The sequence below is a fragment of the Macrotis lagotis genome, chromosome 4, assembly GCF_037893015.1.
Source record: "Macrotis lagotis isolate mMagLag1 chromosome 4, bilby.v1.9.chrom.fasta, whole genome shotgun sequence".
Taxonomy (NCBI): Eukaryota; Metazoa; Chordata; class Mammalia; order Peramelemorphia; family Peramelidae; genus Macrotis; species Macrotis lagotis.
Genome location: NC_133661.1, coordinates 261,805,235 through 261,821,673, shown reverse-complemented (window position 1 = coordinate 261,821,673; position 16,439 = coordinate 261,805,235). Strand labels below are relative to the sequence as shown.

Sequence of the window (16,439 nt, the reverse complement as noted above, 5' to 3'; positions counted from 1 at the left end):
ATTAAAATGCATGCCTGAAAGTCCCCCAGACAAACATTTATTATATCCAAACCTTTTCACATGACTATTACTATGGCCCTCAGTTGGCTCCAGATCTTAAGTTCTGCTACAGAAAAACTAATGAAAATACAAAATAGCAATGAAGAACAGAAGAAAGAATGCAATATTTGAAGGCAGAGACTGAGGTTGAATCTTAGCTCTGTTACTAGCACAGTGAACTAGGGTAATTTCACTGATCCTCAGCTTCCTTATCTTTAAGATTTCTGGGTTTGAAGACAAAGAAGGGTAGACATTATCCTATTCTAATGCCTAGAATCTAGTATACACAGCAACCAGGGAAAAGAGAAAATTCTTAATACACTAGGAACAACTGAGAGCATGTTCTCCACAAACACTGGGTTATATTTATGTTATATTTATTTTTATAGCACTGGCCTTTGAAATAGTAATAGAATGATGAGTCAAAATTAAGTTCCTTCTACTCATTAATATGTGAGAAAGAAATGAAGGAAAAACTGGGTTAAGGTTTTAATATGCTTTTGTAGAAAGTTTGCAGGCTATTCTGGGACATTCATCAAGACTGAGATCAGAACAATCATAATGTTACTGCCCAAACAGATGATAAATACATAGTCTTTCATAGCTTTACATTCTTTTCTGTCATGATCTTCACATAAGCAAGAAATGAGGTATTTTTGCTCATTTAGAAGGGCTGGAGACTAGGTGTTGATCAAAATCAAAGTAGGTAAATAAATAAAATTATATTTAACTTCTTAATACAATCCCTAGCTGAAATTTAAAACTATTACCTACTATCCACCAATTAATTGTTTTGCACTATGTCTAATGGAAGTTTAAAAAAATGATTTAAAAATACCCTTGTTGTTCTCTCCATCCCATTCCCTATCCCTCCATATTAGGAAAGAACTTTTCTTATACTTAAAAAGTTAGGACTACTCCAAAAACTTGCCATTTATATTTTAGGTAAATCCATCATATTGAATGGTAGACATTCACATTCTCTGACACTAAGATAAAAATAAATCATTTGAATATATATATATATATATATATATATATATATATAATTTGTATTTTTATCTGTATGATTCCTTTCACCCTTTATTACTTTATAAGTTCTCTAATTCTCTGAAAGCAGGGGCATAATTCATTTAACAACTCCCCCACCAGGGCTTATCCCTGCATGTTGGTACTAAATAAATATACGGGATTCATGAATACAACAGAGACTATAAAGATTTTCTACTGACAAAAATGTGGTTTTAGTTGGAGGTGGGGGTAGGGGGTGGAAAGATGGGAATGAGATGGGAGTCCAGAGAAGATGCTACCACTTCTCTCTTAGTAACCTATTTCTATACTCAGGGGTCAAGAAATCTTCTGAAAAATCCGTGAAAAGCTGTAATTTAAGACTGCCTCTTCTTATTCTATAAGTAAAGTTGGATAACAGCTTGTTCCTATTATCAATCAATACCTGCTCATATACTTGAAAATTTAAGTCAATGATCTCTTAACCTTTTTTCCCCAAAGAGAAACAGTTTTCATTCAACCAGTTTTTCCTCAGTTTTCATCTCTTAAATGTCAGTAATCCGATTTTCAGCTTGCACTTCATAGCATCTACATTAAATATGAGAACTATAGAGGATACCAAGCATAAAGATTGAACATAGGATTGTTGATTCTGAGCAGGGAGACATCTCAGAAGTCCAACTTCTTCATTTACAGCTGAGGAAACTGTGACCCAGAGACACACCAAAGTCCTTAAGGGTTGTTTCTTCTTACTGTTTCCTTCTCTGGATTTGGAGTCCAGCAGCATCTAGCCTCCAAGTCATTAGGAAAATAGACAGAAAGGAATCAAGAGAGATTGCAGAAACTGACAGTCTATAATTACCTCTTCTACTTTGGACCAAGAAGGCAAGTAACTTGAAGGATTCTACATCTGTTTCTACCTCCTAACTTACTGTGTAACCTTGGGCAAATCTGGGTCTTCATTTTCTCATCTATAAAATGAGAGGTGGCTTCTTCAGGATTCTTCCAGCTCTAAGATTCCATGATTCTAATTTATACAATTCTAGATTGTTTGGGAAAGTTAGAAAATAGAAATGGACCACCATTATGTTAGCTTCAGCAATAAGAAAAGAAAAAGAAATTGAAGGAATTAGAATTAGGAAGGAAGAGACAAAACTCTCACTCTTTGCAGATAGCATGACTGTACTCCCAGAGAATCCCAAGAAATCATCCAAAAAACTATTGGAAACAATTAACAACTTTAGCAAAGTTGCAGGATATAAAATAAACCCTCATAAATCTTCAACTTTTCTATATATGACTAGCAAGATACAGCAGGAAGAGCTAGAAAAAGGAATCCTATTCAAAGTAACCTCAGACAAGATAAAATACCTGGGAGTCTATTTGCCAAAGCAGACTCTGAAGCTTTTTGAAAACAATTACAAAACACTTCTCACACAAATAAAATCAGATTTAAATAATTGTGCAAACATCAACTGCTCATGGATAGGTAGAGCTAATAAAAATGACAATTCCACCAAAACTAAACTACCCTACCAATCAAAATTCCAAAAAATTACTTTATTGAGTTAGAAAAGGTGGTAAGTAAATTCATATGGAGAAATAAAAAGTCATGAATTTCCAGGGATTTAATGAAAAAATGAAGGTGGTTTAACTATACCAGATCTAAAATTATATTATATTATATATATATATTACATATCATATTATATATTATAAAGCCTCAGTCATCAAAACTGTCTGGTATTGGCTAAGAAATAGAGTGATGGGCCAGTGGAATAGACTAGGTGCAAAAGCAGGAAATGATTACAGTAATCTGCTGTTTGATAAACCCAAAGAGTCCAGCTACTGGGATAAAAACTCTCTTCAATAAAAACTGCTGGGAAAATTGGAAGTTAGTATGGAAGAAACTTAGATTAGACCAACACTCTCACCCTATACCAGGATAAGATCAAAATGGATATAGGATTTAGACACAAAAAACAATATTATAAGTAAACTAGAAGATCAAGGAGTAGTTTACCTGTCAGATCTATGGAAAGGGAAGCAGTTTATGACTAAGGAAGAGATGGAGAACATCACTAAAAACAAACTAGATGATTTTGATTACATTAAACTAAAAAGCTTTTGCACAGACAAAACCACTGTAACCAAAATCAAAAGAAATATAGTAAACTGGGAAACAATCTTTACAACTAGTATTTCTGACAAAGGACTAATTTCTAAAATATACAGAGAATTGAGTCAAATTAAAAAAAAACAACAACAAGCCATTCCCCAATCGACAAATGGTCAAAGGACATGCAAAGGCAATTTACAATGAGATCAAAGTGATCCATAGTCAAATGAAAAACTGCTCCAAATCATTACTTATGAGAGAAATGCACATTAAACCATCTCTGAGGTATCACCTCATGCCTCTCAGACTGACCAATATGACCAGAAAGGGACAATGATCATTGCTGGAAGGGTTGTGGGAAATCTGGTACACTAATAAAACTTTGGTAGAGCTCCACCAAAACTCATCTATCTTTCTGGAGAGCAATCTGGAATTATGCCCAAAGAACAACAAAAATGTGCATAACCTTTGATCCAGCAATACCACTACTAGGCCTATACCCTGAAGAGATGATGAAAAAGGGTAAAAAACATCACTTGTACAAAAATATTCATAGCACTGTTTGTGGTGGTAAAGAATTGGAAATCAAGTAAATGTCCTTCAATTGGGGAATGGCTTAGCAAACTGTGGTATATGTATGTCATGGAACACTATTGTTTTATTAGAAACCAGGAGAGATGGGAATTCAGGGAAGCCTGGAGGGATTTGCATGAACTGATGCTGAGCAAGATGGGCAGAACCAGAAAAACATTGAACATCCTAACAGCAACATGGGGGTGATGATTAACCTTGATGGACTCGCTCATTCCATCAGTGCAACAATCAGGGACAATTTGGGGCTGTCTGCAATGGAGAATACCATCTGTATCCAGAGAAAGAATTGTGGAGTTTGAACAAAGACCAAGGACTATTATATTTAATTTAGGGGGAAAAAAAGCTGATATCTTATTGTCTGATCTTACTATCTCTTTTACTTTATGTTTCTTCTTCCTTAAGGATATGATTTCTCTCTCATCACATTCAATTTGGGTCAATGTATACCATGGAAACAATGTAAAGACAGGCAAATTGCCTTCTGCAGGGGGTGGGGGTGGACAGAGGGAAGTAAGATGAGGGGGAAAATTGTAAAACTCAAAATAAATTAAATATTTATAAAGTGAAAAAAAAAAGAAAATAGAAAGGGTTAGCTAAAGTGGAGCAGTAGATAGAGAGCCTAGCCTGAAGTCACAAAGACCCATCTTCCCAAATTCAAATCATGCCTCAAGCCCTTATTAGCTGGGATCCCTGGACAAGTCATTTCACCCTGTTTACCTAAGTTTCACCTTGGTAAAATAAGTTGGAGAAGGAAAAGGTAAACACTCCAGTATCTTTGCAAGAAAACCCAAATGGGGTCAAGAGTCTAATATGATTGAAAAAGAAGTGAAAAAAGCAAACATCTTAATGCTCCTAATACCAATTCATTTCCTGTTCACAGATCATGTTAAGCTTCCTTAACTGGATCTATAAAACCTCAGCAATAGCACTAGTCTCTTTCAGGTTCTTAGTATCTTTCAAAGATTTCCTTTCTGACTCTTTTATTTTGCAAGGCAAATGGGGTTAAGTGGCTTGCCCAGTGCCACACAGCTAGGTAATTATTAAGTGTCTGAGGTCAGATTTGAACTCAAGTATTCATTCCTGACTCCAGGACTGGTGCTCTATCCACTGCACCACCTAGCTGCCCCCCTTTCTGACTCTTAACCAGTCATCAATGCTCTCTCAAAGTCTTCTTATGAGCACTCACTTGGATAACTGACTACACAATCCAGGGGCAAGAGCATGGAAAACAGAATTGGTTCTTTTGTCTTTAATTCAAATGTTTCCCCATGTATTCCTACCAATCTGGTTCTGACAAAACTGCTCTCCTTGGTCCCTTTCACATAGGAGTTCCTCTTGACCACAGAAGCTGAAAGAACAATACCTGGGTGGCTGGTTGGGACAAAATCTTAATCTCTCTCCTAAAGTGACAGAGAGTCTTTGTTTTTAGAAAGGGATTGAACGATTTAAAAACTTGGCAAAAGAGAAGGCAGAAGATTGAAAACTGGCTGAACATTTCCTTAGTTTTTCTGGCTTTCTCCTATCACTGCTATTGGCTGTGATGCCCAATGTAAATGCTCTGCAAATAAAAATGCCCTCAAGCTGCAAACACTTCATGACAATTAGAACAACTAAACTGTGGAAATAGCTGGAAAGGATTCTTGAAAATGATTTAATTTAGCTGAGATCAAACCAGGAATTGGCAGCAGAGAGGGCAAAAAAAATAAAATTAAAAAATCAGTCTTTGAAAGCAATCTCAAACAGATTCAAGTGTAACATAAAGAGTCCCTTAACAGTTACACAGATATGTGGGTGGGCCAGTGAACAGAGTGTTGGCTGGGCTTGGAGTCAAGAAGACTTGAGCTCAAATCTAACCTCAGACAAATGACTAGTTAGTGACCTTGGGCAAATCATATGACTTGCCTGCTTCAGTTTCCTCAACTGTAAAATGGGAGTGATAGCAATACCTCCATCATAGGGATGTTGTACGGCTCAAATAAGACAGTATCTAAAGTATTTAATTTTATATATGATATATTTAATTTATATAAATATATATTTAATTTGAATATTAAATATATGATCTATAATATATAATTTAAGGTATATATTTATGATATATTTCATTTCATATAAAACCTGACACATAGTAAGTGCTTAATAAATGCTTGTTCTCTTCCCCTTCTTTTTCCATGGTGAACCCATTCACTTTTACATTGTTTTCTACTCTGAAATCCCTTCCCCCTTGATATTATTTCAGTGTCAAACTCCAATCTTAAATTACCCCTACCTTCTGTGTCTACTGTTCCTATATTCAGCTTACCTTTGCTGGAAGCCACATAGTCACATTATTGACTAGGTTTATGACAAGTTTTTGTTACCTGATATCATCTGGGCTCTCACTGCCATAAAGACAATGCTTCTATTCATCCTTACTTGTCTGTGTCTACATGTATCTGTGTGTGTAAATTGCATACACACACACACACACACATTCCAATATAAACACTTGTGTACAATCCTATGGCTATCATCTTATGGATTTAAAGATGGGCAAAAGAGTTCATGACAGAACATCAAGAATTCCCTCCTTCTCCCTTAGCTTCACTCTTTCAATATCTATTGACTAACCAACTGCCTACAAACCCAGCTAATCAGTGTCTAAAGTTAAATCTGAATTCGGGTGATGATAGCTGTTTGTAGCAGCCAATTCTAGATCCTTTAAATTAACTTCATATCTTAGACTCTTAGAAATTTGATAGTCTTGGCTGTGCTACTCATTTTTTCTTCTCTTTACAAAATACTACTGAATCTGTAAAACAGTTTACAGTAATATATTTTACACAATTACTGATGATCTTCATAAAATGTATAAAAATTGAACTCAGGTCTTCCTGACTAAAAGTCCAATGATTCATCCACTATACTACCTAACTGCCTCAATTGTTGTTCAAATGAAAAAGACTAGAAGAGAGAGAGAGAGAGAGAGAGAGAGAGAGAGAGAGAGAGAGAGACAGAGACACTAGCAACTTCCTGGAGTCCAAATACATCCAAAAGAGATGAATAAGCCCTGCATTTGGGCTATGACATTCCTGGGTGTATTCATTTTGCGGTTTCTTTAAAGGTTACTGGTCATTTCTTTCTATTGTCACTTTCAATACATTCAGGTAGTTTTCCTATATTGTTGTTGTTGTTTACTCATTTTCTTAAATTACATTCACCTCTGCAGCCAGATTTGAACTATTAAAGACTACTAAAAAGTCATCCAGTCCAGGTCTTACACTCTATACACTGTGCTATTCACTGTCATTGCTTTCTTGAAACATGATATCCAGGTTTTTAGGTTGATTATGATTTTCAAGAAATTTTATAGTTTTAAATTATTTCTTGACTTCTTTCACAGGTTGGTTACATCTGTTTTTGATACAATTAGGTCAAGTGACTTGTCCAGTTTCTGGACTTATTAGGTCCAGCTACTTAGGAGTCTAGAACTTGAACTCACGTCCTTATGAATCCAGGGCCATTGTTCTATTCATTGTGCCACCTAGATGTCCTTAGGTTGGTAGAGGTTTTTTCAAGGCAATGGAGTTAAGTGGCTTGCCCAAGGCCACATAACTAGGTAATTATTAAGTGTCTGAGGCTGGATTTGAACTCAGGTACTCCTGACTCCAGGGCCAGGGCTCTATCCACTGCACCAGGTAATTTTTTGAACTTTTTAGAATTTTGTGCTAATGTATGGATCTGAGTTCTGTTTCCTTATTCTGTATTTTGAAGGAATACATTCCTGAGGAAGAATTTCAACCTTATATTCTAAGCTATTTATTCTCCTTTCATTTTTTTCTCTCCAAACTTTCATTTTATTCCTAACTTAATTTTTATTATCTTTTGCTTCATTTCCTCTACTATTTTAGTCCTTTTGGCCATGGTCCTTCTTTTCCCTCTTAGGCTCTGCTTATAGTAATTGGACAACTACTCTCTTTTTCTGAGTTTACCTCTAGGGTTTTCTCTTAATCTACAATACTTCATTGTGCCTAGTGGATTTTTTCTTCTGGTTATACCCATTTTCAGCCTCAGATTTAGGTTTGGGATTTTGTGCTTGGATCAGTCTTCTTAACACAGTTATATTGGCTAGTTCGGTTCTATCATCTCTACAATTTGAATACTTTTGCCACTGCCAATTCAGATGAGATGGCTGGGTCCTGCCCTTTGCTTCAATGCCTAGCTACTGTTACAGTGTCCAGATGGTATACTACAGATTTCTGTCCTTGGTGGAATTCTATTGTCATCTCTTTCTAGAGCTGGCTCCATTCCCTACTGAGGCCATTATAGAACCCAGTGTAATGCTCACCTCAAATGCCCTCCATTATTCTACTAGGATCTCACATACCTGGATGTCAGATGCCAAGTTTGCCCAGTGCCCTCCTATGAATCCCAGTTCTCTAAGCAGCATAGTGCTATAACCCATATCCATGAGCAGTACCTTGCAGGAGGCTAGTTCAGTTCATGCTTCTGTTTCAACAAGTCAAAGTCAGGATCTAGCTCCAGGTACCCCTTTATCGGAGCCTAGGATGGTTTGAAACTCTCTGCTCAGAGTATCGCCTAATTATTTTCAGTTCTATTTGTAGACATTAGTCCAGATTTCCCCGGCTCAATTCCTATCCCTACCTTTGGCCAAGCCATTTACCTACAAGCCTCTACTGGCTTCCCTGATGCCTGTTCTTTCTACTTCTGCCTGGTTTACTTGACTTTATTCTGGCATTACTTTTCTGCCCATCTCTGTTGACTTTTGGATTTCTTTTTGTGCAGCTACAAATTATTCAGAAAAGCCTACTTCTGATCTTTTACATTTTCTTTGTCATTGGTCTTTCTGGGATCAGCTTGAGATATTTGTTGGACTTCATATTGGACAGTTTCTCTATAACCCTTTGCATCACTATCTTAACTAGAAATAACATTGCTAATAAATAAATATAGAATTCAAGATACCTTTCATTGTTAGGCAATTCAATGTTTAAAAGCTTCAGGTTAAAAATCCAAAAGATTGTTAACAGATGCAATTTCTGGCTTGAGGCTGGGGAAAAAATTCCCTTAGACAAAAGAGTATGCTGTGATTGGAAATTTTTAAAAAGTGAATTACCTTTAAAGATAAGAACCAAAAATATTTTCTTTTTGAAAACAACCACAGTTAAATAAACAGAACATTTTATGGACCTTTTAAGAAAGTTATAATGGTTGTTGTCCCATTCTCAAAAAAGACCAAAAATCACATCACTATGTTAGAGTCAAGGTACAGTGCTATTACTTTTTTTTTGGCAAGGCAATGGGGTTAAGTGACTTACCCCAGGTCACACAGGTAAGTAATTATTAAGTGACTGAGGCTGATTTTGAACTCAGGTCCTCCTGATTCCAGGGCTAGTATTCTATCCACTGTGTTACCTAGCTGCTCCCCGTGTTGTAACTTTCAATTAAGTTATAATATTGTCATTGGAACTCCCCATAATAAATACTTTAGCATTTATATATACATTACCTATACCATTAACACAGATCTGTTTAGCCTTCAAAGTCATAAAAATTTGTATGTGTGTATGTATATATGTATGTATTTGTCTATATCTCTGTCTCTCTTTTACTCAATAAGGCCACCTAGCTGCTCCCAGTGTTGTAACTTTCAAAAAAATTATATTGTCATTGGAACTCCCCATAATAAATACTATAGCATTTATATATACATTACCTATACCATTAACATTTACAGATCTGTTTAGCCTTCAAAGTCTCAAAAATTTATATGTGTGTAGGCATGTGTGTATTTGTCTCTGTCTCTGTCTCTCTTTTACTCAATAAGGCAAAGACTCAAGTAATTCCGTCTGGCTACTTTCAACATTTTTTTCCTTGACCTAATAATTCTGGAATTTTGCTATAATATTCCTTGGAGTTTTCATTTTGGGATCTCTTTTAGGAGGTGAACAGTGAATTCTTTTAAGTATTTCGAGAATATTATTTTGATAAAATAATTTGATAAATTTTTGAAAGATGCTAGCCAGACTTTTTTTTTTTAATCATAGCTTTCAGGTAGTCTAATAATTTTTAAATTATCTCTCTTGGATTTGTTTTTCCAGTTCCATTGCTTCTTTGATGAAATATTTTACATTTTCTTCTGTATATTTCATCCTTTGAGTTTATTTGATGAATTCATGATGAGGTCACTAGCCTCCATTTGGCCAATCCTAATTTTTAATAAATTAATTTCTTCACTTAACTTTTGTACCTCCTTTTCCATTTGGCCAATTCTACTTTTTAAGGAGTTATTTCCTTCAGTGGATTTTTTTTCTCCAATTTGATCAATGGTATTTTTTTCAGTCAACTTTTGTTCTTGTTTCAAGCTATTGAACCTGTCTTCCTTATCTCTCATTTCTCCCCCAATTTTTCTTCTACCTCTTTTATTTGATTTTTAAAATCTTTTTTGAGATCTTCAAAGAAGGCTTTTGGGGCTGGGATCAATTCACATTCCCCTAAGAATTTTCACATGTAAACATTTTGACATTGTTGTCTTCTGGGTTTGTGTTTTGATTTTCCTCTATCACTAACTTTCTATAATTAAAGCTCTTTTTTGCTTTTTGCTTATTTTTTAGTCTGTTTCATGACTTTTAAAGTTGAGCTCTGCACTTAGGATACAAGGAGCAACTGTCCCAAACTTCTTGTACTGGAGGGTCAGGGGTCTGATCACTTTTTGCATCAGAGCCTCAGGTGCTGATATACCCAGTCATGGCTATTGTGTTGGGAGTTGCAGTGCTGGCAGTTTACCTTCTTCGTTGGAGCTTGAGACCTCACAAATGGTCTGCTGTGCCAAGACCAAAGGGTCTTGGTTGCTGATCTGTACTGTGGTTAAGTCTCCCTTGGCTTGCCTGCACATTGCACTGGGCTATGCTCTCCTTTTATCCAAGTGAGACAGACTTTTCCTGAAATCCTGCTAAGTTGTCTTAGTATTTCTCTCAATCCTCTTGCAGGTTTTGTCACATGAGAATCCACTTAGAGATTTGATTAACATTGTTTCCAAGGAAAACTAGGGAGAACCAGGCAACTTCCTGGATTTCTCTGCCATCTTGTCTCTGACTCCCAAGTAATTCTTTCATATCATTTTATCCATAGAAAATATTTTCTCTAATTTCATTTTGGCACTTAAGAAGGAAACCTACAGCTAAGTCTCAGAGACAAAATTATGTTATCAATTAGTCAATAAACATTTATTAAGCATCTACCCTATACTGCTAAACACCAAGGATATAAAAGGAGAGAAGAGTCTCTGCTTTTGATGTAATAGGGGAGACAACAAATACATATGTGCAAACAAGTTTCAGACAAGAAAAATAAGAAATCATTTTAAAAAAAGAAAAGGAGAATTAAGAGACATTGGGAAAAGTTTCCTTATGAGATGAGATATGAATACAACATGGTTAGCTAGGGAAATAGTAACAGATCATCAGATCACAAGTTATAGTTGGAAAAGAGGGAGAAAGACTTGAAAGAAAAAAGAAAACAGGACTGGTCAGTCTAGTTTCTCTACAATTTCTAGTTACTCATACAATTTCTACTTCTTTTTTTGCCTTAGAATTTTTTCCTATTACCAAAAAAATTATATGTTTTTATTGGCTTTAGCTAGGACTTACTTCACATGTTCAGTATGTGCAAGAATTTCCATACTTCTCCATAATTCTCTAGTTATTAATCTTAAAACATTGAGAAATTTGTGATTTTGCAAGTTTATTCACAAAAAGAAAAGTTTACCTAATTTGACTTGCTTGTGATAAACAATGGTTTAAAAGGTCTCTAAATTCATTATTTTTCAACTAAGAAGTTCTCTTCTTAGTATATGACTAATAAAAGACTTGTAACATTTTCTGAACTTAAAACATGGAACTACATTAGGCAAACAAATATCACAAGTTTATTGAGGAGCTCTAATCAAACATTCTCTATCATTCCTGGTTTGCTTCAAATCTGACCAAATTTCCTATTTAAATATTATAAAACATGCTTTAATTATATTAATGTGAATGCTTTTAACATAAATATCCTCTTATTCAGTTATTATTTATTTATAAGTGAGGCAGATCCATGAGTACCATGTTACAAAGGACTTTAAATGATCTCTTTTTTCACTTTCAAGTCCCATATCAAATCCAAGCAGATGGAATAAGGAATCATAGGATAGTGGGTGACTCTGCATTCCAAAATATCTAGTGAAAACTGGCATCTTACCAATAAGACTCCATGAAGAGATGGAACTCTATAACTAATATCCATATCCATTCATTTTTCTAAAAAGCACCCCCATAGCCAACACATGAGATGGAATATCTCAATGGGATACTGTAAACTGGTAAGTAGAAAAATGGACAGCAGATGTTGGTCTGAGGTCATTTTCCTCCAGAGACTACATTTTCCTCATGTGAAATTCAGTGATTTCCATGATTAACTTTCAATTATTGTCACGGGTATAATAAAAAAAAATCCAGAGGGAAACTTTCCACTCTCATTTTCTACCCTTTCCTATTCCCTTGCCCAATTCTTGACCTAAAACTTCATTCTATATTGCCTGAAGTATAAGCAAAACAGTTTATGTGAACAGGAGATATCTTCTGCATATAATGTAATTTGACAAATATTATTAAGGATAAGAGGAAAATGATTTTAATGAGGCTATACTCAAATATAGTTGCTATATCTTTAAAGAATAGCATGGTGACAACCTGTATGTTTCCAAAGTCAATACAATCTGATTTCCTTGAAAATTATCATTGAGAGGCAGCTAGGTGATGCAGTGGATTGAGAACTAGTTCTGGAGTCAGGAGGACCTGAATTTAAATCTAGCCTCTGACACTTAGCAATTACCTGGTTGTGTGACCTTGGGCAAGTCACTTAATCCCACTGCCATGCAAAAAGCAAAAAAAAAATAATTGAATATTTACCAAAGAGAATATAAAAGAAGGCAATGACCAGATTTAAATTTTATTGATCATAAATTGGATATTTTTGAATTATTTATATATTTTATATATACAAGGAATAGGGAAATGGTGGGTGGGAATGAGGAAAAAATTTAAGTTAGGAAGTAAGGAGAAAAAGGGAAGGAGAGAAGGATAAAAGAATTCTAAATGATGACTGTGTATGTTGGCAAAAGATAGGCAAATTCAGGTGCTGGACAGATTTTTTTTAATAGGAAGGAAGAAGTTGAAAATATCACCTAATTCAAGGTTTCTTAATCTGGGATCTCCATGGATAGATTTCAGGGGATCTGTGAACTCGGGTGGGAAAAATCTTTTACATCTTCATTTTCATTAACCTCTAATTGAATGTTAGCATTTTCTTTAATTGTGAATTAAAAATATGATGAGAGCTGCTCGAGTGAGTTTGAGTTAGAAGGTCAGTTATGACTAAAAGGTCCAAGCTTTGGTGACCCTCGAGGTGAAGGCTTTCCATGGAACTCTGTTGTGATAGCACAACTACGTCATTTGTAACCTCACTTGGTGATAGCCCTGTACCAGAACTTCTTGACCTGGGTTACATCCTCCTAGGTTATTTCCTGCACTAGTTTTAGAAACATCATTATTTTATCCTGTATGCTAATTTTGTGATTTTCTGCTATAAAGAACTGTTTGATACTATCAATAAGTGGCTCTGCTAGTTGTCCCTGCTAGCATCCCCACCCAAGTGTATCCATGTTTCTTTTCTCTCCTGAGCTGAATTAATCCCCTAGTGAACAGGGGAACTCAACAAAAATAGTATTTTGAGAAGGGGTAACCATAGGCTTTACTAGACACAAATGGGGACTTATTTTACATCCATGGACATGAGCCTGCAAGAACACACACACACACACACACACACGGTCTAGACTAGCAAAATTATTTTCCTCAAGTTCCTACTTGAAGTTAAGGAGAAGATTCAGTCATAAGTCTGAGATCATTAAAATGTAACCTGAAAGAGAGAAGAACCCTGGTATATGGTGATATTTTACTAAAATATAACTAGGTGGTTATCAGATGCTTTCATCAGATTTTTAATTTGAAGAACTGATAAAGTGCTAAATGGGAGAGATTTAAGAGTTCTAACTCATAATTTATTTTTCCTCAATTTTAACATTTTTAAATTTCGAGTTTCATATTCTTTCCCTCCCTCTCCTTGAGATAAGCAATTTTATTGATATGGATTATACATGTGCAATCATGCAAAACATTATTTCTAATTAGCTATATCATAGCTTATAAAGAAATGCATCTATCTCTCACCTTTTTCTTGCTGCAATATATTTGCCATTTCTTCTCTGCTGGAAGTGCAAACATGGCTTCTCTGTGTTTGTCTGTGAGGTCAAGTTCATCCTAAGAAGGAAAGGAGATGTCAAATAGTCAAAATATTAAATTCTAAGACAGAAAAAACTTAAGCCAATATCAACAATTGTCATAAAAGCAGACCTTAATACAGTGACTTAGAACTTGAAATGAAGTTTAAGTACATTATATCACTTGATTCGTATAACAACCATTTGAAGAATCATAGGTAACTGAATAAGTAACTGAGACTCAGAAGTTAAAAGAGGTAGGCTTTGATCCCAGGTCTCTAACAAGTACAAGAATCAAAGATTCTTTTTTTATAATATTTCCTAAGAAAAAAACTAAATTGGTCTTCCATTCTACTTAGGAAATACAACACAAATTAAAATATATACAACCCACCCCCCCCCCAACTCAATGGCAAATACAGCTAATAAATGAAGGATCAGAGAGAATGGTGCTGGAAAGGCCTCCAGTTGAATAGAGCACTTGATTTACAGATTAGATTTCCATGGAATGTAAGCTCCTTGAGGGCTAGGACTCTTTGGTTGTCATTGTATGTCCAGACTCTAGGACAATGTCTGGCACAGTGTAGGCACTTATTTGTTACAAATTGTTGAATAAATGTTTTGAAGAAAGCTAAGGATTCTGTAAAGTAGAGATGAAGAGGGACTACATTCTAGTCACGATGGACCACTTGAACAAAATGCAAAAAGATGAGAGATAGAGTGACATCAGGGAAAGCAGCCAGGGAGTCAGCTTGACTGGTATGGACAGTTCCTAAAAAGATTCCTCTATCAAATTTCTCTGCACTTCATTTGCCTAAATGAGAGCTTCCTGACTTTCAGGTACCTGTCACAACTTTCCCCTTTTTTCCCCTATCAAGTTAAAAATCCTTTTAAAAATCATACCTTATTTCTCTTTATATTAATTTTGCCATCTTTGGTCATAAAGTTATATGCAAATGACCTGGAGTACCCATATTGCTTGAAGCTCTGAAGGTTTCAACTCTTAAAACATTATCTCTTAGATATCTTTGTAACTGTTTCTTTATACATTTCTCCAGTTTTCAATAAATAAAATATAATTTTCTACCTCTTTATAAATCTAATCTATGTACACACATCCATTTTTTCATTCAAAAAGGAATTTGAGTCTTTATACTGTACACCAAATTATACCCCCAAAAAAATAAAAAAGAAAAGAAAATGATCAAGTGATCTAAAATCAGGAATACTTAGATTCAAATGTGGTCGAAGACACTTACTACAAACATGATCCTGGTCATTTATCCTATTTGCCTCAGTTTCCTCTTCTGCAAAATGAATATAATCATAACACCTATCTCCCAGGGTTGCTGTGAGGATCAAATGAGGTAATAATTGTAAGTACTTAATACAGTGCTTGGAACATAGGAATCAATATATACTTATTAAGAATTCATCTATAATAATGGCAAAAACATTTCTTTTGATAGTATAAATCTTTCATTTTATATGAAAAGGTCATTAAAGTAACCATGTACCTTCCAAGTAAACCCAAACAGAAGTGATAAAACTACCACAATTCCACAATTGCTATTTATTCTCACTATCTAATTGGTAGCACAGTATCTGGTGTATAGTAAGCACTTAGGGTGGCTAAGTGGCTCAGTGGATAGAGCACTGGCCCTGGAGTCAGGAGTACTTGAGTTCAAATCCAGCCTCAGACACTTAATAATTACCTAGCTATGTGGCCTTGGGCAAGCCACTTAACTTCATTGCCTTGAAAAAAACCTAAAACAAAACAAAACAAAATACAGTAAGCACTTAATAAATGCTTGCTGATTGACAGACTATTTTTGATGACAATTACTGTGGCTTTTTTTTTCCTCCTCCCTTGGGGTCTGTAAGCCTAAGGAAGTCCAAAATCTAAAGGCATCTCAGAAACCACCTAATTCAACCCAAACCTAAATTATACTATCCTTTGCAACATACCTAGCATGTCTTGGCTGGAAGATGTCTAATAAGAGGGAATTCCTCACTTCCTGAAGCAACCCATTTCATTTTTGTGAATGACTCTAATTGATAAAAAAGGTTGGTTTTCCTCATATTAAGCCTCAATCTACTTCAAGGTAATATGACTCTAGAGATCCCGATTTTACTTCTTAGAGACAAACCTATACCTTTTCTATCACAACAAACAGTCATTCTTGAAGACAACTACAGTGTATCCCTCAGTCCCACCTAAATCACATGCAGATTAAACAGCCTCAGTTCCTTCACCTAAATATCCTCCATTCAACAATAGGAATTTAAGGTCTTTCACTAATCTGGTCATGGTATCATAGAATGGAATTTAGACACCAGTAAGTCTAACCTAATCAA

At 35.2% G+C, this 16,439-nt stretch overlaps 1 protein-coding gene across 3 annotated transcripts in view; it reads right to left on the bottom strand.

Moving 5' to 3' along the window:
- DAAM1 (dishevelled associated activator of morphogenesis 1) overlaps positions 1–16,439 on the bottom strand; it is a 222,193-nt gene that overhangs the window by 81,225 nt on the left and 124,529 nt on the right. For all 3 annotated transcript variants that reach the window (XM_074235915.1, XM_074235916.1, XM_074235917.1), the window contains exon 3: positions 14,032–14,121. In XM_074235915.1, the coding sequence (XP_074092016.1) occupies positions 14,032–14,121 (90 nt within the window). The remainder of the gene's footprint in view (positions 1–14,031; positions 14,122–16,439) is intronic.